Source organism: Ochotona curzoniae, unplaced genomic scaffold, assembly GCF_017591425.1.
Source record: "Ochotona curzoniae isolate NIBS_2020 unplaced genomic scaffold, NIBS_Ocur_1.0 contig_1014, whole genome shotgun sequence".
NCBI classification, from domain to species: Eukaryota; Metazoa; Chordata; class Mammalia; order Lagomorpha; family Ochotonidae; genus Ochotona; species Ochotona curzoniae.
Window position 1 is genome coordinate 17,586,071 of NW_024464920.1, and position 24,634 is coordinate 17,610,704.

General features: G+C 35.9%; 1 protein-coding gene across 1 annotated transcript in view; it reads right to left on the reverse strand.

Annotated features, from left to right (window-relative positions):
- Positions 1–24,634, reverse strand: part of LRRIQ1 (leucine rich repeats and IQ motif containing 1) — a 138,749-nt gene that overhangs the window by 61,374 nt on the left and 52,741 nt on the right. Inside the window, exons 17-22 of the mRNA XM_040989746.1 lie at positions 21,885–22,086; positions 18,235–18,354; positions 4,342–4,431; positions 3,573–3,694; positions 2,960–3,055; positions 2,622–2,704 (exon numbers count right to left, since the gene is read on the reverse strand). Coding sequence (XP_040845680.1) covers positions 2,622–2,704; positions 2,960–3,055; positions 3,573–3,694; positions 4,342–4,431; positions 18,235–18,354; positions 21,885–22,086 — 713 coding nt within the window. The remainder of the gene's footprint in view (positions 1–2,621; positions 2,705–2,959; positions 3,056–3,572; positions 3,695–4,341; positions 4,432–18,234; positions 18,355–21,884; positions 22,087–24,634) is intronic.

Here is a 24,634-nt window from a genome sequence, read left to right on the forward strand (position 1 = left end):
TTGCCGCTCGCACAGCACACCCAAAGGAAGCAGACTTCTGGCTTCTGGTTTGGTCTGTTTCAGTCCTGGGCACTGCATCATCTGGAGAGTGATACAGCATGTGGAAGATCTTTCTTTACTTCTCTCCCTCCTCTCTCTCTCACTCTCTAACTTTGAAATTTAAAATAAACAAGTCTTTAAAAGGCTTCACCAACAAACTACCTTTCAGTTTCACATGTTAAAGAATTTTTTTTAAAGAAAATCTGACGGTATTTTGATGAAAGAACAATGTAACCAACACACAAAAATTTTTTTTGATTAATCTTCACATCAAAATCACAGTTACAGAGAGAAAGGAGAGGAATCTTTCATGTCCTGGTTCACTTCCCAATGAATACAAGTGAGCTGGTCCAGTCTAAGTCTGGAAACCAGGAGCTTCTTCTGGGTTTTCTATATAAGTGTAGGGACCCAAGGCCTTAGGCTATCCTCCACTGCTTCCCCAGGCCATCGTGGCTGGATTCCAAAGAGAGCATCTGGGACTAAAATTGGGTGTCTACACGGGATGCCAGCATCATGGGGCAAAAGATTAACCAGTTACACCACTGCTCCAGAACAGACACAAAATCTTACTCCATACTAAAATGTAACTGGGACCACAGTCACATAATTAGAGTAATAATTCCCATAAAATTATGCAATTACCATTGCAGATCTTTACCTAAAAGTTTCTTTACCACCTTAACTCAAATGTTGAGGTAAAATATGGTTAAGCTGCACATTGGTTATCCTTTTTCATTTGTTACCCTACTATGCCCCCTTGTGACTGATTTTTATCTACTTGTGTTTAATCAGTAAGTATCATTAAAACAGTACTTTTTATCCCTAAATACATATTCCTTATTTACTCCTTTGACAAAGTTACTAACACTGACTTGCTAAAAATGAGCTCAAGTTAAACACAAACAAAAACAAAAACTCACTCTTGATTCAAATTAAAAACAAGAATCTGTGATTCCACAATCATATGGAAATTATGACAAGGTAAACTTTTTCTTTGCTGGAGGATACAGCAGACATATAAATACCTTCAAAAATAAACCTTGCATAACTTTTTGAGCTCATATAGGAAAAAAATTGATTTGCTAAATACCAGTTGAATCAGTTCTTACACCATTTCTGATATTTGAACCTGCCCAGCAGTTTCAAGAAACTTGTTAGTCTCAAAACAGCAAAGACTGTCTTCTGATACTCTTGAAGTGGAAACACACATCAAAGAAACAGAGCAGTTTACCAAATCAACTGGATTTGTTGAACTCAAACAAAGTCTCAATATTGTTAAGGTACTCTTTCACTGGATAACTACCACATAATGTTCAGCTATAGGGTTCTGATGAACTTAATACAAATTTACAAAATGAAAGGCAGAAGGCAAAGGACAATTTTCAAAATGCAGCACTTCTTTTGTTTTCCTTTAAAATGATTAAAATTGCAATATTTTATACCTTCCAGTTTTTAAATACACAACAAAAAAATCAGTTATTGAAAAAAAGGATAAAATGAATTTACTATTAATAAATCACCAGGACAGGAAAGCTAGACATTTCTAAATCTAAAAACAAATCACCAGGCATTTATCAAACGGCAGGTGAGATGTTCCAGCAATATGGGTTTTTCCTTGGAAATCAACAATATTGCAGCTAATTTAATTTCTGATTATTACAATTACTTCTATGATTTTTAGAATTTATCTGAATTAGTAATTTTGATTGTATTGAACAATGAACAGACAAGATAAGATATATTTTTGAATACCTGATACATTTACAGCACCTAGAACAACAAGATAAGGATACATTTCTTACTCTTCTCAGCAGTAAAGCTATGACTGGGGTCACAGTTCACTGACAATGAAATCTTCATGAAAAAACAGGATCATCAAAAGAAACCAAAACAGTTGTTGTAATAAAGTTATGCTGCTTACACTTAATTTGTGAGTCAGTATTAAACATAGTCGTAAGTGAGAATTTATATATAATATACAGATGCATTCAAATAATTCTCTTTAGAGATATAAAATCAGAACATTCTGCTATGTTCATTCCGATATCTGTAAACATCAATGTGACATGGCAAGTGGAATAGAAGAAAAGATGACATCACTCGAGTTCTACAAGAATCATAAAAATATTAATTATATTTCTTTTCCAAGTTGTCAGATTGTGAGTTCTGTACAGCTAAAATCTGTGGGACTAGTTAACTAATATAGTTTATTAAATAACTGAGCAACTTAAGGTCACATATAGCAATAAGGACATGATTAAGATTTCCTCTAGAATCAACATTCTGCAAAATAAACAAGAAAAGAAAATTATAATTCTCAATCAACAATAGCCAATAACAAACTTGACAAGAAACAGAAAGATCAAAAAGAGAGAACATTTTTAGGAATCTAACAAAGCACTGAATGCAGCTGCATAGTTTTCTTTAAATTTCAGTAAGTTTCTTTTTTGAGTCATTACTGTAAGGCATATTCATCTGTGAACTCATTTATGTTCTTATTGAACATAACTTGAAAAATTCATTTTAAATGGATTCATCTCCAGTATTACATCCACAATTATAAGTCAAAGAGCATTACTCACCTAACTTTTTCTTTAATTTCTTTGATTTCATCTTCTGTGCCCTCTTCAACATTTGTTGAGCAGTAGCAATATTCTTAAACCCCCTATTAAAAGATAAGGCAAACAGTAATACAGACCGTATCTACAAATGCATATTCAAATAAACACAAACACACATATATACATACATATATATTTTTTCAAACTAAATTTGTATTTCCAGCTAGGAAACTGCAAGTTACTTTAATGTATAAAGTTTTTTCAAAAATCAATGCAAATATTTTTGAAATCTGTAAATACATATGCTTGAACATTTACAAATCTGTTTCTCAGTTTTTAGTATAAAATAGACCACATACCATTCTTCTGAAATTTTTTCTTCTCTTTGAGATTTTAGTAAACTCTTCTGGCTAGTCTTTGATTCAGGTGTCCAGGTTAAAGTTCTATTTTCTGATCTGGTGATAGAAAAAAAAAATCCACTTTTAACTGAATTAACACGACAACACAAGCACTTTTTAAGACCAAAAGCTGCTTATGCTGTCTGAAACTTGGGAATAAAATGCATCTAGGTTACACAAAAACTTTATCTTGAAAAGTAATAAAAGTCTGCCATCAATTTAAAATGTTTACATTTCAATTACTTGAAGCATATTTCAATCCTTCCATGCAAAGCAGTGCAGCACTGGGATTTTGATTCTAATCCTTATCTCTAGCTACATAGCAGTATTTAAAGATTCATTTGTTTTCAACAATTATTCAATTTTGCTGACTCAGGCATAACTTCTGCAGTTGCTTTAACTCAATGTGTACATTAATTTATACTGAAGACTCCATTGAGTCGTGATATTTTTATACTACACGTGTCATCTTATAAACAAGAAAATTCATATAAGTGTTTGCAATACTATTTTGAGGAACATAACGTCCTTGCCACTTATAGACTGAACCTCGTAGAGGGAGATGAAAGTTTACCTGCTGCCTACTTGTGTATGTTCTGAAGAAAGCACATTTTCTTTCTCATTATACAGCCATGCTTGAGCTGGATGACTTGGCAAATGCAGTGAAGTATCATCATATTTTAAGTTCTCAGAGATCTTATCAGAAAAAATGTAAATATAAGATAAATGGAAAATTCTAGAATTTATTATATTGCTTTACATGCATATTTTACCAAGTAGGTCCTAAAAGAAACTCATTATAAAATTAATAATTGTGACAAAATAAAATTTATGGAACACACATAAATATTATTTGTTGTGGTGGAACAAAATTTGCTTTTTGGTATAGCTCCCACATATGAAATGATTAATTGTGAAGATCTTAAAAAAATCTCAGAAAACAAAACTTCAAAGATTATCAAATAAATAACAGATATTGCAGTTCATTGACCTCTGACTGAGGATCTTCAGCTGTTGCCCTCTTAATGCATATTTTTGTATTTTTAAAGTGCTGTCAACTAGTGATTTTAGTCGACTGCCAAATATGCAGCTGAAGCATATCAAATTTTTTTTTGCTACTGTGAAATAAAGTGCTGAAAGAAATCCAAAATAAAGAAAAAAAATAAGAACAAATGAAAGAAATCCTACTTGAAAAATCACATCTGGGGGTGAAGAGGAAGTCAGAGGCTTCTCAAAGTAATTGTTTTTCAAGTCAATAAAATGTATTATTAATCACCGCGGTGTAGCGTAACCTTAAGAAACAAGCAAAGATGGAGTACTCAGAAGTCTCCGTGACATGTTACCTTTGGCCAGGGCAGCTGGTTTGAGAGCAGCAGTGTTTGTGGAGGGAAGGGGGTAGAATCTAAAACTAGCCATTCTTTCTCCAAGGAAGCCTGAACAAGCGACAACATTAAAAAGTTATTAAAAAATTAGTTTGCATAACTTTCACAAAGTGTCTTTTAAATTGTCTCATGTACTACAAATGCTGACAAAGTAGAATGCACTTTTTTTTGTTTCCACAGGATATTTGCTATTGTGAGGTGGTATTTATCCATTTAATGAAAACATGCTGTATTCCTAAGCTTTGAGATAAAAGCTGATATTCCAGTGTGCTAAAAAACAAGGTGCAGATTGTTCAGGGCATTTAACAGAAACTATGATTCTGAGCCAAATTTAGATAACACTTAGGAAAATCAACTTTTTGCTTGTTACAATTTAAATAATGTTTTCTATCAAACATCACTGCTAAAAAGTTATTTTAACTCATCTTTAAATAGGAATTAATTTTCCTATAAATAATGTCTGAAACCCTGTCCTAAACGTTTCTTCATTTTAATCAATTTATGAATAGAAGGAGAGACGGAAAAAGTAGCATGATTACAATAATATAAGAAATACAATTTCTGGTGTTACATTCCCTAATTCAGAAGCCTTAATGATGAAAATATAAACTTTAAAATTCCTAAATATCCTCTTGTCGCCTTCGAAATTTACTTCCTTTAATATAATTTCAAAATTTGTCCTTCCTGCAACAAAACTGTAGTAAATATTTTCATATAATATAATCAAGGTTATAAATATCAGAACCTTATTTGACTGGATTATCTAATGTAGCTTATAGTGAGATTCAACATTCCAATGACATGCTTAGAATCTTTATAAAAAATGATTCTAATGACAGTTAAACTGTTGTTGTTAATGGCTGACTGAATGATTGATTTGAATGGCAGAGTTACAGACTGAGAGGATGTGGCAGAAAAAGAGCTCTTTCATCTGCTGCTTCATTTCCCAAAATGGCTGCAAAGGTGGGAAGAGGTGTTGGGCCAAGCCAAAGCCCAACACTTCACCTGGGCCTCCAACATGGATGGTCAGGAAGCAAGTAAATAAACCATCTTCTGCTGCCTTCCCGGTCACATTTGCATGGAGTTGGTCAGAAACTGAACTTGGGACTTGAACCAATGCCCATATGAGATGCTGGCATCAGAACCTGTAGCTTAACTCACTGGGCATATATTTATGATTTTGTAGCCTGAATCAGTGCTGAGAGACATGCATGCAAGTTTCCATTTATACAACGTCAGTGTCTTTTTGACTGCTTTCTAAAAGATCACTGGAAGGGCAGGATTAACACACTGATGGCAGGCAAGCAGAGCAATGATAACCTTTTCCACAGGACATTTAGTTTTAAGAAGTGTGGGCAAACTCATGTGACATGGTCGTGTATATACACCATCGTTACTCAGTTGTTAAGTCATGACTACTAAAAGAGACTTGCTTTTGTCAGTTAAATAGGAAGAAAAAAATCAAGAGATCTCTTGAATAACATCATGGCTGCAGTTATGACAGTGCACTGCATTCCTGAATGCCATTGGGACAATCAAATTTAAGCATTCTTAAAAAAAACATGACAAGGATATTAGATCATGTTAATATGATCATTTTAGTCATTCTGCAATATATAACATAACTAAACTTTATGTATATTATACACAAGACAATTTTCAATTCTGTCAATTAAAAATATGCATTTCAGTATTCCTACACAAAGCACAGTTACAAAAGACAGAGTGAGGAAGCTGTTTCTAATGAGAACCTTTAGTGTTCCTCTTCATTTTTATAGAAAACAAAGGACTGGAAATTCTGATCTAACAGTAATGCCACGATCTAGGGCCACACGACTGAAAAACAAGAGACTGTGGTTCTGATTTGCTTTGGTACCTCTGGGAAAGCACGAGAAAATAAAACATTTTAATTTATGAGCTATACATTGAAGCTCCTCATGTTGATTGTAATGAAAAATAAGGCTAAGAACTCAATAAACTCCCACTGACTTTTACAAGAAAAATTCTCTAATTAGTTTATGATGAGTGATAAGTTAATCTGATGACTGATCTGTTAAAGAAAATTGCCATTTGATGAAATGATGCAAGGACAGGATTCTGGGCTTGTGATTTTTAATTCTTTGAGTGACAAACAGAGGAAAATGTCTATTCCAAGAAAGATCAAGGGTCATGGTACATCAGCTATAATCAAATCAGTATTCTTAACCTCGAGAAAACTGCTAAAATCAAGAGAAGATGTGAAGATGTGAAGGAGATAATATTATAAAAGTCAATGTGCTACCTGATAAGTAGTTGTGGAAAAGGACTAGAATAATAAATCCTTAACAATAATTTTCAAGTGAACCTTTTTTTCCATTAAATGGTTGACAAATCACCTCCTTTTAAAATTCTCTGTGTGGCCAACTGTTTCCTCCCTGTAGCAGGACAAAGTCTCATGGTGACTTCTGTGTCTTACTGTAGACAATATATGGTACTTTTAATTTTGACAGGCTCCATAAAGTCTGGGAAATTTTTTCATTTAAAAATATTTATTTATTTTCCTTGAGAAATGAGAATGACAGAGAGAGAGAGAGAGAGAGAAAAGAGAGAGAGAGAGAGAGAGAGAGAGAGAGAGAGAGAATCTTCCATAGATGGGTTCACTCCCCAAATGCCCACAATGGTCAGAGCTTGCCAGTCTGAAGCTGGGAGTCAGAAGCTTTCCCTGGGTCTCCCATTTGGGTGCAGGGGACAGACTTGGATTGTTCTCTGCTGCTTTCCAAGTCATAAGCAGAGAGCTGGATAAGAAGTGGAGCAGGTGGGACATGAACTATGCCTACGTGGGATGCCGGCACTACAGGGTAAAGGATTAGCCCATTGTGTTAGCATGCCACTCCCAAATTTTTAGTTTTTACAACAGCTTTACAAAACCGCAGAAAAGAGTATTTTCCTTGTTTTAAATCTATGGTAAAAATTTTATAGCATTCTAACAAAGCTTTAAATACTAGCTTCCAGAAATATTTTTCTAAGGATTTATTATTTATTTATTTGAAAGTCAGACTTTTACAGAGAAGGAGAGAGAGAGAGAAATTTTCCATCTGTTGGTTCACTCCCAAATGACCACAATGCCCAGGACTGGGCCAGGATAAAGCAAGGAGCCAGGAACTTCATCCAGGTCTCCCATGTTAGTGCAGAAGCACAAGCCATCCTCCACTACTTTCTAGGCACATTAGCATGGAGGAGCATCAGAAGTGGATATAGTGTAGGTAGTGGTGTAACCAAGTGGCCCCAAGGGATGCTGGTGCAGAATCTGATGATTTAATTTGCTGCACCACAGTATTAGCCCCCTCTCAGTAATGTTTAAAAACATAACGAAGAGGTTTAATATAAGACACTAATGAAAATTTAGAAATTATATAATCACAACTAAAAAAAAATATTAGCCAGACTAATTCCTTATGTGTTAAAATTATCATTTTTAATTTTTAAAAAGACTTACATTTTTGAAACGCAAATGAACAGAGAGAGATGAGACACAAAACAAAAGATCTTTCATCTATTGGTTCTGGGGATGGGTGACATGCAGCCAGAAACGTGGACTCCATCTGGCTCTCTTAAGTGGGAGGTATGGGCCCAAGCACTTACATCATAATCTTCTCTCATCCTAGGTACATTAGCAGGAAGTGGGATCAGAAGTACAGCAGGGGGGACCCCAACTGGCTCTCAATGGGATACTGGCATCATGTGCAGCAGTTTATTCCACCATACCTCAACACTGGCTCTAAGTTCAAGCTTTAAAGCCAAGTTTATTTGGCACTAGCCTAGTACTTTTAGAGAAATAAAATCTTAAAATTTCAGGCGTAATTGCCAAAGGTAAATTCTTGTTTATATGTTAATATATGACACTATGCATTCTGCATTCACACAGATATTTCTGTTCAGATTCAGTTGAGCATTAATGATGTTTTGTGATTACTAAAATGCTATTGTCAAACTTAACTTTGATACATTTGCAACTGTGCATTTAGGCTTGAACAAATGCGTGATACACACATATTCGGTTTTGATCAGAGAAGAAATTATTTTGTTATAAGTCAACTTTGATACGCTAAAATGTAAGACTATCAGAAACAGAAGTGGTAATAATGGACATGATAATGTCTGTATGCCTATAAAGACTTTTCCATACCATTTAAAGTAAACCTTTGTCAAATGACACTAAGACCAGACTTCTAGGATGCAAGTTAGTTCATGCTGAATAGGTCCTAGAAATTTGGAAAATAGTAACTTGATTGTTCTCCTTCTTCATCACTTCCCCACAAATTTACCATTTGCTGCATCAAAACGAAGTCTTTATAATATTTCTTATTCCTTTTGTAGCATTTCATGATACTTAACAGTTCAGAAATGTGTCCAAGTATAAATTCAAAATTTCACTTCCCTCAACGTACAAGCACACAAGTTCCTCTAGTTGGAGATTACTGTTATCCACCATGCATGTCACTTTTCATCAAACCAAATAATTTTTCCTTCAGTATTCCCTCTGCCTTTATTTTAACTTTAATTTTTCTATCTTCCAAGTAAACAGTACACTATATAGCACCTGTGACTTTGAATTAACATCAACTCCAGAGTAGACAGCAGCCTGACACATTTTACATATTTGTAAAATATCCCTGTATACTTACTGAATTCTGACATTGTCCAAGGCAAAAACAAATTCCAAATTTGATATAATATTTGCTTCCCCCACCTTGTTTGGGTTTAGCAACTCATAAGATATTGATTAAGATTAGACAGTTACATTAGTTCTTTACGTGTTGGCTTCTAACTTGCTTAACGAAAGAGAAAATAATGCCCGATGAAGTCGGCGCACGTATGCACACACACAAACACACATTAATTTCATAAATTAGAAGGTGAATAATGAAAATATCAATGAAGATAACTATGCTACACAAGGTTACCCAAAGGGGTTCTTCTGGATATTTATGTTATTAAAGATACTCTCTAGTAAAGTTGCAAAACAGTTCCTCAAAGGAGATTGACAGCTAGATGGCTAAACTTTTTTTATTTTTTTAAGAATTATTTATTTTTTATTGGAAAATCAGATTTACAGAGGAGAGACAAAGATCTTTCATCTGCTGGTTCACTTCTCAAGCGACCACAATAGCTGGAGCCAAATCAATCTGAAGCCAGGAGCCAGGAGCCTCTTCCAGGTCTCCTATGTTAGTGCAGGGTTCCAGGGCTTTGGGCCATTCTCAACTGCTTTCCCAAACTGCAAGCAAGGAGCTGGAAGGGAAGTGGTGCTGCCAGGATATGAACTGACACTCATGGGATCCTGGCACATGCAAGGCATGGACTTAAGCCACTAGGCTGATATGCTGGGCCCTACAAGTATTCTTGAAGACTGCTATGCACTCAGGACTCAAGGTCTAATAAAATGTCTTATTCAAAATTGTTCCAAAAATTCACTATGACTGAATATAAAAGGTGCTTAATGGTATAAGATATTTATCTGTGTGTCTTTCATATCTTGCACATCGCTGATGGCTTTCTTCTGAACTATCATTTGAAGGATGCTTGAATAGCTGGTATCTGGGAATATAGAGATGGTGTTTCCATCCCTGGCACAAGGCATGACCCCACCAAGACTCATGGTGTTTGCAGCTCAAGCGACCATGACTGTGTTTTACAGTGAAGAACAGTGCTAAAGATGCCCCATGAGTAAGTTCATCAAGCCAAGACTATGTACTGCTATTATTCTTCCATTTTTTAATGTACAATAGAAAATTATGTGGAAACAAGCTTTGGTTTATATCCTGCTGATGCTCTATGTAATTTTCCAAATGAGTTGACTGGCCACCCATTGAATAACTAACAGTTCAGGATTCAATGTGAGCATAGATATACAAAGATGTTATTATACTGATGCTACTGTACTGTGAAGTCAAAATTATATGTAAATTATATCATCATTACAAAAGCATTAATTTCTTTTTCTTTTTTTTTTTTAAAGATTTATTTTTATTATTTTTTTTCATTGGAAAGGCGGATATACAGAGAGGAGAGACAGAGAGGAAGATCTTCCGTCCGATGATTCACTCCCCAAGTGAGCGCAACGGGCCGATACTATGCCGATCCGAAGCCAGGAGCCTCTTCAGGGTCTCCTACACGGGTGCAGGGTCCCAAAGCTTTGGGCCGTCCTCGACTGCCTTCCCAGGCCACAGGCAGGGAGCTGGAAGGGAAGCGGGGCTGCCGGGATTAGAACCGGCGCCCATATGGGATCCCGGGCGTGCAAGGCGAGGACCTTTAACCACTTGCACCACCGCGCTGGGCCCAAAAGCATTAATTTCATGTACTCATTTTTCTGTCATCAATTAGTTGCTAATTATGGTGGGTTCTATGACAACTCTGCTAAGAATGGTAAATCTGGGAAAAATGATGGAACTGTTCATTACATAGAGATTCTTGGGACTATGTGGGAGAAGATACAATGTTCAGATCTCACAGTATAAAGAAAAACTTTCTCAGTTTCATCACTTAAAAAAAGAAGTCTAATATAATGCCTTACTGTACCAGTTTGGTACCTCACAGGAAACCCATGTAACGGCAGCAGTCTCCACTTGGAAGTACCCTTTGTGGTCTTGGGCTAAGAGACCATTAGCTTCTTATTGGGCCTCTTTTGGAAAGCAAATGACAAGCTGTAGGCGGCTGGGTAAGGCAACTTTGGTTCCTACAAAATGGGACAGTCTCTAAAAGTGTCATCTGTCAAGAGGAAATGGAAATGCAGTTAGCCTGACCTGCATAGCAAAAACAGTTCAATGGGAAAAAGTAGCAGCAATTCTTATTGCAAAATCTTTAATTCTAATGTCTGAACAAAAGCTGCTGCACTGAAAGGACCTCTAGTTACGCAAGCTTCCCTAAATCATTCGGAAATGTTCAGGTTGGATAAAATCAAAATCGGCCACTGCCATTATCAAGTTGGACATCTAATTTTGAACTGAAAACAATCCCATAGCTTTGAACAAAACACCTAGGATCTCGTGAGGTATGAAAAGACGTGGAGCATAGTTAAACGTCCTAAAGACTGTCCCTGAAGCCTTCCTTCACACTGAAAATGCTTAGTGTGTCTCTTTTAAACTGTTGCAGAGACGTTAAATTGAGCTTAATAAGGTCTTAGCCATCCCTTTCAGAAGGTCTGACCAAAATTTGATAGTCATTTTCCTTAACCTCACTCAGAAGTCCATCAGTACAGTAGAGGTTGGCCCCAATCCCAAACTCCCACATAAAACATCTCCTCACACCCATTCTTCGTCATCCCAGAGGGCATATAAATACCACTAAAAGATGCATGACCCTAACACACACCTACAAATTCTAAGAAAACACAAAGCATTCAGGTCATTGCAAGCTCACTGACTAGGAATTTCTTGGATGGAGGAATTGTATTATGCTTCTTCCATAAGGGAGAAGAAAGGATCTGCTATATGTGAATTAAAGTCCTCAGCATAAAGGGAAGGTCAATAGAGACATTCAAAGAAATGCATTATGCAGCAAATTTAATGGATTTTTGTTCCAGTTCACATTAGTCCTATTATTCAAGTTATTGGAGTGATGTATTATGAGCACACTTGTCACATATAAACAAGGGTGAATAATTTCAAGAGGATAAATCACTACATTCTAACATAACTGCATGGCTTACAAAGACTTTGTTTCAGACTATCATTTCAAAGATGTGCAAATAGCCAATAGACTTAAAGCACTAATAATGTTTGCCTACTGGAAAGAGGGAAAAATCGATCTGCTGTGTAATAAAATAATGTAGAGCAGGGTTGCGAATAGTCCTGTGTAAGATAAAGAAACTGGCTAGATGTGGTATTACTAGGAACAACTTTGAAGTATGTTTTTGTTTCTAAACTGAAAGTTTCCTTTCTTCTACCATCTCCCATGAAAACACAGTAGCCTAACCAATGCAATTGCAGACACCTACTAGACACCTAACAATGCAATACATGATACTTAATAAAATGGAAGCAACATGATTTTTGTGTATCAGTGCCCCTTTAATCAACTATTTGTTAAAAGAAATCACAATTCTGAAATCATCAATCAATAAGACGAAAATTTTATGGCCGACTGATCTAAGTTTTTTGATCCTGCCTACTAAGAAAGTTTTACGTGCATCTTTCTTTTTTAAGATTTTATTTATTTTTTATTGGAAAATCAGATGTACAGAGAGAAGGGGAAACAGAGAGGAAGATCCTCCATCCGATGATTCACTCCTGGAGAGACCGCAATGGCCTGAACTGAGCCAATCTGAAGCAAGGAGCCAGGAACCTCTTCAGGGTCTCCCATGCAGGTGCAGGGTCCCAAAGTTTTGGGCCATCCTTGATTGCTTTCCTGTGCCACAAGCAGGGAGCTGGATGGGAAATTGGGCTGCCGGGATTAGAACTGGTGCCCATGAGAGATCTTGGTGAATCCAAGACGAGGACTTAAGCCACAAGGACAATCAGTTTTTGCAGATTGGAGGAGAATAATACATTTGAATAAATTTTTATGATTATAATTTAATGTACTTTACAAATACTTTTACTTATATTATTATCCAATAATTAATAAAAGAAAAAGTTATACTTTGCTAAGTCTGATACTTTCATACAAAAAATTAGAGAGATAAATACAAAGTGCAAAGCACAGGGAAACCCTATGTGAAGCTGAAGGATAATCTTAAAGTAAGAGAAACTGAAAAAAAGGCTAGAAAAGCTCAAATGACAAAGTCACAATGCCTTCAAACATGAGACTTGATTTTAACTAGTAGTTTCCCTTAACCATAATCTCCGTAATTTCTCTTCTACAAAGTCATCCATGTAAAACATAATTTAATCCCATTAGTCAAAAGTCAGTATAGTTGTATATCTTTTAAACTCCAAAGTATCTGACATCATATCCCAAGTCCAATATGGATTGATAATAAGGGGCCAATTTTTCTCTTCTGATTTTTCTCTTGCACACATCAACCCAACATATTGTAAAACTTCTGTTTCTCCTACTTAAGAGTTTACATAGTTGCCTATTTATGTTGGGACTACTCTGTCACTTTATTTTCACATCTTTCCTGATCATCCAATTAAATACACTGTTATGTTCCTTAGCCTTCCTTATTTTTATATCAACCTGTAATATCTTATTACAATAGTGCATGTTTGCAGAAGTATTTATGATTGCCTAAAGTAACCGGTAAACATTATGAGGTCAGGTATCTTACCTTTTCAACTTATTTTGATGAGAACACAACCTATAAAATTTTCAGATGACCATTGGCTATTAAAAAAATTATCAGAACATAAGTTCTGGCCATGACAGTAAACTCTGAATTAGAATTAATTCAGGGTCAGTTTTGTGACTCAACAGGCTAATCCTCTGCAGCACTGGTATCCTATATGGGTGCAATTCCAGTCCCAGATGCTGTACTTCCAATCCAGATCCCTATTCATGGACTGAAAAGGCAGCAAATGATGGCTCGGTGGCCTTGGGCCTATGCAACCATGTGGGAGACCCACAAGAAGCTCCTCTTCAGCTGTGGCTGGCTGTTGCAGCCATGTAGGGAGTGAACCAGCCTATGGAAGATCTTTTTCTCTCTCTCTGTCCTCTCTGTAAATCTACCTTTACAATAAAAATAAACATTTTTAAAAATTAGAATTAAGATCCTCCCGAGTACAATCTATAGATATTCTAAAAATTATTTCCTAAGAAAATTAAAAGCTATCAAAATAACAGGAATTGGGCCCGGCGCGGTGGCGCAAGTGGTTAAAGGTCCTCGCCTTGCACGCCCGGGATCCCATATGGGCGCCGGTTCTAATCCTGGCAGCCCCGCTTCCCTTCCAGCTCCCTGCTTGTGGCCTGGGAAAGCAGTTGAGGACAGCCCAAAGCTTTGGGAACCTGCACCCGCGTGGGAGACCCGGAAGAGGCTCCTGGCTTCGGATCGGCATAGTATCAACCCGTTGCGCTCACTTGGGGAGTGAATCATCGGATGGAAGATCTTCCTCTCTGTCTCTCCTCTCTGTATATCCACCTTTCCAATAACAAAATAATAAAAATAAATCTTTAAAAAAAATAACAGGAATTAATAAAGTACAATTCCAGGGAATAACGTTTGATGCTGATATCAGCCCTCTATTTTTCTTCACATTTTCCTTCAGGGAGATTTGTAGTCTTATTAATAATAAAGAGTCGCACAGCACAAATCTCAGGCTTACTAACGACAGTTTTATAAAGGAAGAGAAGGCAGAAGTTGAAGTTTGGGACACTAATACAAGAATGCCAAGGACTAAAGGTCCAAGATCCAAGAGAAATTTGAGTTCAAAGTCATGCAAACAATTTCCCTTCATGTGCTTGCCAAGTCCAAGTATATATGTGTGGATGAAATGTGAAGCATCTCAGTGCAATAGAAAAAAACTTGGTGGTAGAATGCTGAGAAGGAATTTCTTCAGCCACTTTGTACTGTAGAGAAAGAAACCAGAATTCAGGGATAAGTAGGAGGAGAAACCTGGAAAATGCTCCAGATTTTCAGTAGAGACGCCAAATTATTTCAGCTTTCTCAGATTCAGAAATAGAAGACCCACAACGACAGACCTTAAAACTGCTACAGAAATCTCTCCTATATCATTTATTTGCCAGAGTAAAGTTAGTCTTCTTTGGAGAAAAGAAACATCTTTCCAAGGCCTTTAAACTTCTCAATATGCAAAATTGGATCAATAAGCAAAGGTTAATTATTAGGAAATATTGTCAACTCATTCATTAAAAAATGTTTCAAATGATCATTGGGAATTTTAAAAAGTGAAAAATATAAAAGATGGAAGAGAAAAAATTAAAAAATAATCAATAGAAACAAATCTGAAAGTGATCCAGATACACATTAAGCTTTGAAAATATGCTTAGAATGCTCAACAAAATATTGAAATTGATACAAAGTTTCAATGTATGAATGGAGCTCATAAAAACAAGAACCAAGTAGGCATTCTAAGATAAAAAACACAATATCAGGAATTAAACATTTAATATGGAGGCTAAAAAAATTATCAGAAGAAAACAAGATGGGATGAATAATGAACTACAAGAGAAGGACAGTAGCAAACATCCACAAAACAAAGCACAATACTCTTCCATAGCGGCTGCGGCAATGATTGTTTTTTTTTTTTTAGATATTATTCTAAAAGCATAATCAATGGAAGCAAAATTAAACAGAATTAAAGCAAGTTAAAAAGTTGCTGCAATGCAGAGTAAACAATAGACGAGCCACAGAGTGGGAGAAAATAGTTGCAAAGTATATTTAGGAACTTCAGACATTTCAAAGAAAAATCGTAATATGAGGCTTTTACTTTTATGCCGCAAAATAAAATAGCTTTTCTAACTTCCACGTTTTTTCCCATGAGCTCTCCATAGCATCCTCTTATACTCATATGGGAGTGAACCAGAAGGTGGAGTCCCTCTCCATATCTGTGTGTTTCTTAACCTCTCAAATAAACATTAACAATACAGAGGAAAAGAACCTGAACATTCTAATAAGAAAATGTCGGAATATAAAGTTAAGCAAAATCAAATTATACACAATTATGAGGCATACTTTAAAGGCAGAAAAATGATGACTATAGAAAAAGGTATCATGAAATAATGGCCAAAATTGAACAGCCATAAATATAAAATTATCAGAGGTAATAGTCTTTTAGGACGGTGACTGAGGACACAGAGGAAAATGTCATTGCAAAAGGCTCAGGGATACAACAATTGGTCCCAAATGCACATGTACTAATAATGTACTGTCAAAATATGAGGAAAAATACGACAGAACCAGCACCAATATTGAGAAATCCAGAATCATAGGATATTTTCACTTTTCTTTTAGTAACTCATAGAATGCATCTTCCTCCATGACAAAATAACAATTTTTAAAAATACAATGAATATACTTGAAGTGATTGGCATTTTTGTTACAGAACACATATTCCTTTGAGGTTCACATGGAGCGTTTTTCCATAGTGAAAAGGCACTGCCCACCCATAGGGTTTGTGTCTTACAGTCCTATCCTTGTTTCCCTCTTATGGTTTATGCTAAGTATTATTTTAAAAATCTACCTAACACTCTACTAACAAAATAACTATGTAAGACCAAAAAAAAAAATGCATACATTAAGTTGAGTACATACTGAATCATTAGCTTTTAAAAGGGGTAAGTATAACTTCTGAGAAAAATGATACTCAATGCAGACATACACATACACAAATTGGGAGAAAATGTGTGTATTTCATGTTTGACATATGTTTTTTGGACCATTACACTTAATTATTTCTAAAACTGTAATTATAGATTTTTAACAAGTGTTTATATCATGTTTTTTATGGTTAGTTTCTGTATTAATATACCATTTATAATAAACTGATATATTACTTTATGTTTTACACTCTTAACAAAAGGTTTTCAAGCAGTACATTTAAAATTGGGCAGCTTTTAAAATGCAGTTGAGGATAATTTTTAAAAGGGTCAAGAAAAATTTCACAACTTGCTATCCTGATACTCTGAAAGCATGTAATATCAATTTCCCTTTTTTTTTAGACAAAAAAAAAAATAAGTAATTTTGAGAGGCAGAATTGGAGAGAGTTTCCATTTTGCAGCTCACTTCTCAAATACCATGACATGGTATCAACCAGAGGCCACAGCTGAGAGACTGAGTTCTATATATGTCTCCCACATTGGTGGTTGGAACCCAATTACTTATGCAGGAAGTTGCATCTGGGAGCAGAGGTGGGTGTGTAACACAGACATTCCTCTAAGAAGTGACCATCTTAACTTCCAGACCAAACTCTAAGTATATGTTTTTTTTTTTCCCTATACATACCTACCTACTATCAAATTTAATCTATAAAATAGACAATAACAAGAGAATAACACAAATAACACAATAAAGCATAATGAAAATAACAATATGCAAGTCTTTAAACAATTTATGGAAAATGTGCATTATAAAAATACTCAGGGTAGGCCTTATGGTGTAATTGATGAAGCTACTTTTTTTGGGACCAAAATAAAATTTGAACCAACTTTTTCATGTTTTGAAGCACTCTTCCACTGTTGTAGGAAATTGTCAGCATCACTATTATTTCACTTTGGGAAATCTAGCAAGTAGAATTCTAAAACACCATGATGCCAAAACCATTGGCTCTGACAGCTGACATGATGACTGGATGACTAATTGGAGGACAGAATATGCAGTAGGGCTATGCTGGACAACGGGGTGATTCACAACCCCAGTGCAACAGAACAGAACAGTTACAAGATTCTGTCACACTGCCTAGAATTTAAAACTCAAATTTTTCATTGCTGGGATTTTCATGTAATATTTTTGTGCTGCAAGGAAGAGAGAATTATTATAATTATAAAAATTGTAAATTCTAGGAAATACAAAAAAAAAAAAAACCCTGAGTAGTTGCTTAATTTGGAGATTAAGGGAAAATGACAATTAAATGGAACCTTTGAACCTGGACTGAATCTCAGACCAAAAGGAGGACATTATTACAACAAGCAGATTGAGTAATGTGGATTAGATCACAGTCTTATATAATTTTGGTGATGGTATTGTGATTAAATAGGTATTGGCCTCTAGAAAATTTGTTCAAAGAAAGTACTGTTGACTGCCTTTGCACACTATACAAGCTGTTAAGTTAATTAAAAAATATGTACTACTTTCTCAAATGTCATTGGAAAGAAACCACAGCATAGTGTTAACATTACGATGAATAATTTACAAAGCAGTTTAACTCCAATATTCTACATTAAAATATTTAGTATCCATATTTTTGCATTGTAGTTATTACTTACTTCATCAAATGCAAAATCTTGCAAATCTATTTCTTCATATTCTTCTTCAGAGTCTTCATTTCTAATAGCTTCTAGAGCTGCTGTCAGTTTCTTTCGAAAAATAAAGCCCTTCCAAACAGCCTAAACAAAAATTTAAAGTATGTTATACAAGGTTATAGATCAAACCCTAAACCAGATTCTCTGTGTTATCCCATTAGGAAGATAAAACATCTTAGACTTCAGTTTAATGGCTCAATAATCTGTTTTTTGAACTTTATGTGACACTTAAGACTGCAAGATAAATTAAATGACTGCATGTGTCTAAAGTTCTGAATCTCAGGGGACTTTCTTCGTGGTAAGCAGAAAAAAGTCTTTAAAACTCCCTCAACTACACATGTAGGTCAACCAATCAATTATCTGACAATTCCTCCAGGACTCATTCTACAACATGAAGTAAAGAGATACAAAGGAAAACCAAATTTGCTAACTTCCCAATGAATGCATGTATGAAATAGATCAAAGCACATTTAGAACAAAAATCTAATATACATTAATTTCCATATCAGAGAAAGTTTATGACTGTCCATAAAAAAAAATCTCATTCAACTTTAAAAGCAATAAAGCATGGAATAATGCTATTAAAAATGTTCAGATTTCTTAATATTCCTGAAATGAGAAAAATATAGAAATATATAAATTGTAATAATGACAAGGTAGTTTTTAAAGTGTGAATCCTTATGTGAGCTTTAGGATATATGCAGTATAATATCCAAGTGAGTATAAGTTGGTTTTTAATGTCATTTTTCTATAAAACATTTTTATAGAAACACAGAAATAGGAAGAGTCCCCAGGAAGTTCTTGGAAAACTGTGCATTATCTTTCAATACATTTACGTATGTGAGTGTATTTATCTTTATTTGAAAGGCAGGGAGTAAGAGTGAAACCGAGAAGGAGAGAATCATTTACTGGTTTATTCATAAACGTCCACAACCAGGACTGGGTCAGGCCGAAGCCAGGAACCTGGAATTCAATCTGTTTCCCATGTAAGTGACAAAAATTCAAGTAACTAACTTGAAGGCTAACTCCTTTGTGAGACCAGGCTTTGACTAAGCAGTCCGTTTTTCTTTTATGGAGCCCGCATGTGATTTGTGATTTATGTGTTATGTGTGTATGTGTCTCCAACCACCTACCCAGTGCACACACACACATACACACACTGTACAGTCAAAAATCAAAATAACTCCATGGCTGGGAAAGAACTAATAGCTTCAGTCCCATTTCAATCAGCAGAAACAAATCTAAAATACTTTGGAATAAACCTAATCAAAGACATGGAAGACCTCTATGAAGAAAATTATAAGGCATTAAAAATTAAATATAAAAAGCCATTAAAAGATGGAGAGATGTACTATGTTCCTGGATAAGCAGGATCCACATCATCAAAATGTTTATATTACCAAAAGTCAAATATGGATTCAATGCAAAGTTAATCTTCTCAGAAACAGAAAAGATACAACAATGCATCTGGGAACACAAGAGACCATGAATAACTGCAGCTATCCTAAAGAATAAGAATAAAGCTAGGGCATCACAATTATAGACCTCGAGTGATACTACAGGGCAGTGGTCATCAAAACTGTCTTGTACTAGTACAGAAACAGAGAGGATTAACAGAACAAACAGAAACCCCAGGAGTGAGCATATATATATACACATATGCATATATATGTATATATGCAGTCAACTAGTCTTCAACAGAGAACTGAAAATAATCCAGTACAAAAGGTTGGAATCTTCAACAAATGGGACAATCGGATAGCAGCTTGCAGGAATAAGAAAGAAGATCCCCACCTGTCACCTTGTAAAAAACATCAGCTCTGACTGGATAAAGAACCTAAATCTGCATGCAGAATCCATCAAACTCGCAGAGGAAAACATAGGAAGCACTCTGCAGGATATGGGCACTGAGAGAGACTTAGAAAAGTCACCGAAAGCACAGGCAATGCCAAAATAAACAAAGGGACTATATCAAACCAAGCTTCTGTACAACAAAACACATGATCATGCAAATTCTATGAAAGCAGATTTTTGCCTGATTCACTTCTGGTTTAACTTTATGAACGTATACGGAACAACACCTGAAAAATAATACGATATCAAAAATTTTGACTTGTGAATAAATAAAATGATAATTATGAATGAGTTCAATTTCATTTCAAATCTATTTATCTCTTAAAAATTTTTGGAATGAATATTTGAATGAACTGAACAATTATTTTCAGCAAATTTTTTAAAAGATTTGTTCAGGGCCGAGAGGCGTGGTCTAGTGACTAAAGTCCTTGCTTTGAAAGTACCAGGATCTCATATGGGCGCCGGTTCTAATCCCGGTAGTTCCACTTCCCATCCAGCTCCCTGCTTGTGGCCTGGGAAAGCAGTCGAGGACAGCCCAAAGCTTTGGGACCCTGCACCTGCGTGGGAGACTTGGAATGAAGTTCCTGGCTCCTGGCTTCGGATCAGCGCAGCACCGGCCGTTGCAGTCACTTGGGGAGTGAATCATCGGACAGAAGATCTTCCTTTCTGTCTCTCCTCCTCTCTGTATATCTTTGTAATAAAAATAAATAAATCTTTAAAAAAAAAAGATTTGTTCATTTTTATTGGAAAGGCAGACTTAGAGAGGGAAGGAGGAACAAGAGAGAAAGATCTTCTGCCCACTGGGCCACTCCCCAGGTGGCTGCAACGGCCAGAACTGAGCCATTCTAAAACCAGGAGCCAGGAGCTTCTTATGTGTTTCCCAAACAGGGGCAAGAGTCCAAGGGTTTGGGGCATCCTCTACTGCTTTCCTAGGCCACAAGCAGGGGGCTAAGTGGGAAGTGGAGTAACCAGGATACAAACCAGTGGCCGTATGGGACTCTGGTGCATGGAATGTGAGAATTTGGTCATTAGGCTATTGTGCTGGGATTCTTGGCAAAATTTTAAAGATCCTTCTGGAGAGAGCTATTAGGCCAAGGAAGACTGGCTTTGTTGAATAATATAGTAGTAGATATGATAAATGACATATTTGAGAAGTTTTAAATATGGCTGTGTGTAAGCTTCACCGTCAGTCATGAAAATATTTCTGCTGTAAGGACTATTCCTTTAATCTAGATTCTAAGAACATCTACAGCCAACAAGCAGTCTATACTTCCTAGGAGTAAGAGATATTCATGTTGGAGGGTGGCACTGTGGTGCAGTGAAAGACACCACCTGTCATGCCAGCAGCCCACAGGAACAACTGGGTTGAATCCTGGTTGTTCCACTTCTCCTCCTGCTCTCTATTTATATGCCTTGGAAGTTACCTGGGCTCATGTCACCCATAACAGGAGACCTAGATGGAGTTCCAGGCTCCTGGCTTCTGTCTAGCCCAGCTCTGACCACTCTGTTGGTTTGTGGGGGTGAGACAGTAAGTGGGGGATCTCCCTTCTCTTGCTGGCTTGCTCTTCTCATTTCAACTCTGTCTCTCTACTTCCACCTTTCAAAAAGAGCAAGTAAATCTTTTCAAAGATTCTAGACATTGTATGTCACTTGCATGTGGGCATTTCATTTTATATAAGGATAAATCAGTGCAAAATGACCAGTTCACCTTTCACGACTACATTACCAAAAACAAACAAACAAACAAGCAGGAAAATAACCTGAATAAGGATAGCAGCCTTCTTCCTCTGTTCTTGGGTATTCACAGTACTTTTTCTTTTTTCTTTCTTTAAAACAGACTGATTCTTGATGTAAGAATTGGGCAGCAGTGCCGCTGTATCAGTATGCAACTTTGCTGATAATTGAATCTTTTTGCGCATGATGTAACCACGCCAGTGTGCCTGGATTACTACAGCTGCCAAACTATTCATAGAAGTAGAGAAAACACAGTCAGGGCACAGGGATGGTTAGCTACCTTTTAAACAAGTTCTACATAAAGAACTTTTTACAAATAGGAATAGATCCTTTTTTTTTTTTGTTTAATCTTAAAAAGTAAAAACAGTGTAAGATATTTTTGATTACAAAGGAAAGAAATAAAGGAATTGATATGAGTACAGGGGAGTTCCATTTGTTAATTTTAAAAAAGCTTATTAATTTATTCTTATTTGAAAGGCAGAGGATGAAAAACAGAGAATTCCAGTGTATTGATACACTCCCCAAATGCTATGAGCAGGGGTGGGCCTGGGCAAAGCTGGGAGCCCAGATTCCATCTTTGATGTGTGTGCAGGAACTCAAGACATCACCTGCTGACTTTCTTCATTAGTGGAAGCTGGAAAACAGGTGTGGGTTAGACGGGACTGCAACCAGGCACTCATGCAGTGGGCTTCGCAAGGGACAGCTGACTGCATTTTGCCACAACACCTACTCCTCAATGGGTTCTTTTAAGAAGGGATGTATTACAGATACTTGTGTCATACTAAGAACCAACAGGTTCAGAAAGAGGAGAAAATGACGATGCAGAAGAAAGAGCACCAAAGTAGGAGCCAGTTTTGATTTGACAAGAAATGGTAAGATTCTGCCAGTGTGGAGAGATTAGCGTTGAGGAATAAGAGGTAGGAGGACGGACCCCACCACACACTAAATAGTTTCATCTTCTTCCTTGCCCATGGGAAAATATTTAAGTAATGCTGTTACAAGTCCTATAATAAATTCTAGCGTTTTCTTTGGTCACAGCTCTTTGTCAATTTTAGGAACTGAATCATCAATACTACGTGTTTTCCGTATCCCCTCCCTAGGCTGTTTTAGTAATATTAGCAAAATTTGAATAAAAGCAGATATTTATTACAAACAGGTGCTCAGTGTTTTTAATCATATAACTCTTCCTAGTTGGAAATATTTAGCTTTCTCCACACAGCTTACCAAAGAAATATTATCAAGGTATAGAATGCAGTCAAAGTGCTTACTATTTTTGTCTTAAACTCTTCAAATTCTTCAGTATTACTTAAAATATGTATGGAATAGAATAGATTCTTGGATTATGGCTATTTTCAATGTTGAAACAATTAATACTTCTATAATTTCTAAAATCAACATGTCTTCAACATTTTTGCTTATGTATAGAAAGGTGAAATTGATGGCTAAAATTATTGGTATATTATAAACTATTTATACTTCTAACACTTGGGAACATTTTCACATTCCAAGAAGTTATCTCTTCCTCCTTTGGTGAACAGAACTTCATAAATTTTGCTGTGGATTTAATTTAATTTGATCAGGTAGTCATCCATTCATCATTTGTACTTTGAACAAAAATTGAGTAGAGTATTTCTAAACACTGTAATAGGTACTATGGGTGACAACAAAAAATTCAGAAAACACACTTGCAATATGTAAGTCATAAACAATGAAAAATTTCAAAGGAAACATTTAACCGAGGACAGTATTTATATTTTTCTTCAGATATATATAAGTTTTACCAGCTGTAATTACAAAAAACTTTTTTAACCTTCATTCAGTACATGAAGTCCTCATTGCAACATGGTCAAAAATTTTGCAAAGGAAAGAAAAACAAAAGGTAGAAGAGGGATATTTTCTCTTCTTTTAAAAAAAATATTTATTTTTATTGCAAAGTCAGATATATAGAGAGGAGGAGAGACAGAGAGGAAGAACTTCTGTCCGATGACTCACTCCCCAAGTGGTCACAGCGATTGGAGCTGTGCCAATCTAAATCCAGGAGCCAGGAGCTTCTTTCAGGTCTCCCCCGCGGGTGCAGGGTCCCAAGGCTTTGGGCTGTACTTGATTGCTTCCCCAGGACACAAGCAGGGTGCTGGATGGGAAATGGGACTGCTGGGATTAGAACCAGAACCCATTTGGGATCCTGGCACCTTCATGGTGAGGACTTTAGTCACTAGGCTACCACACCAGGCCAAGAAGAGGATATTTTCTTTACTGAAACTGACATACAGGCTATTTTTACTTCACTGATAATAGATGAAGCTACTTTAGGCTATCCTAGATGTAGGATATGCTCTGGTTTGAAGAAGGAAACAGCTCTTACACCATAATTCTTATCTTTTCTTTCCCAAAAATCATAAGGAGAAAAGGGTCTATAGCATACCAACATACGTAAATCATGCTCAGGAACTTACACAACTGACAGTGAATCTTCATAGTTCAGCAAGTATTATCATGTCCTTTTTTCTTTTAATCTTTATCTTATATTTCAATTACTCATTTTTATCTCTATTTTCTTTATCTTATATTTCAATTACTCATTTTTATCTCTATTTTGTTACTTTATCATTGATTACGAAATTTTAAGTACTACTTTTGTATAATTTCAGCAGGCATCGCCAATTTGGAACAAAAGTAATTAGTTAAGCTTGTAACATATACATTGGAAAATATGAATACCATTTTTTATAAACATTGAGAAATTAGCACTGGGAAATATATGTCAATTTCAACATAT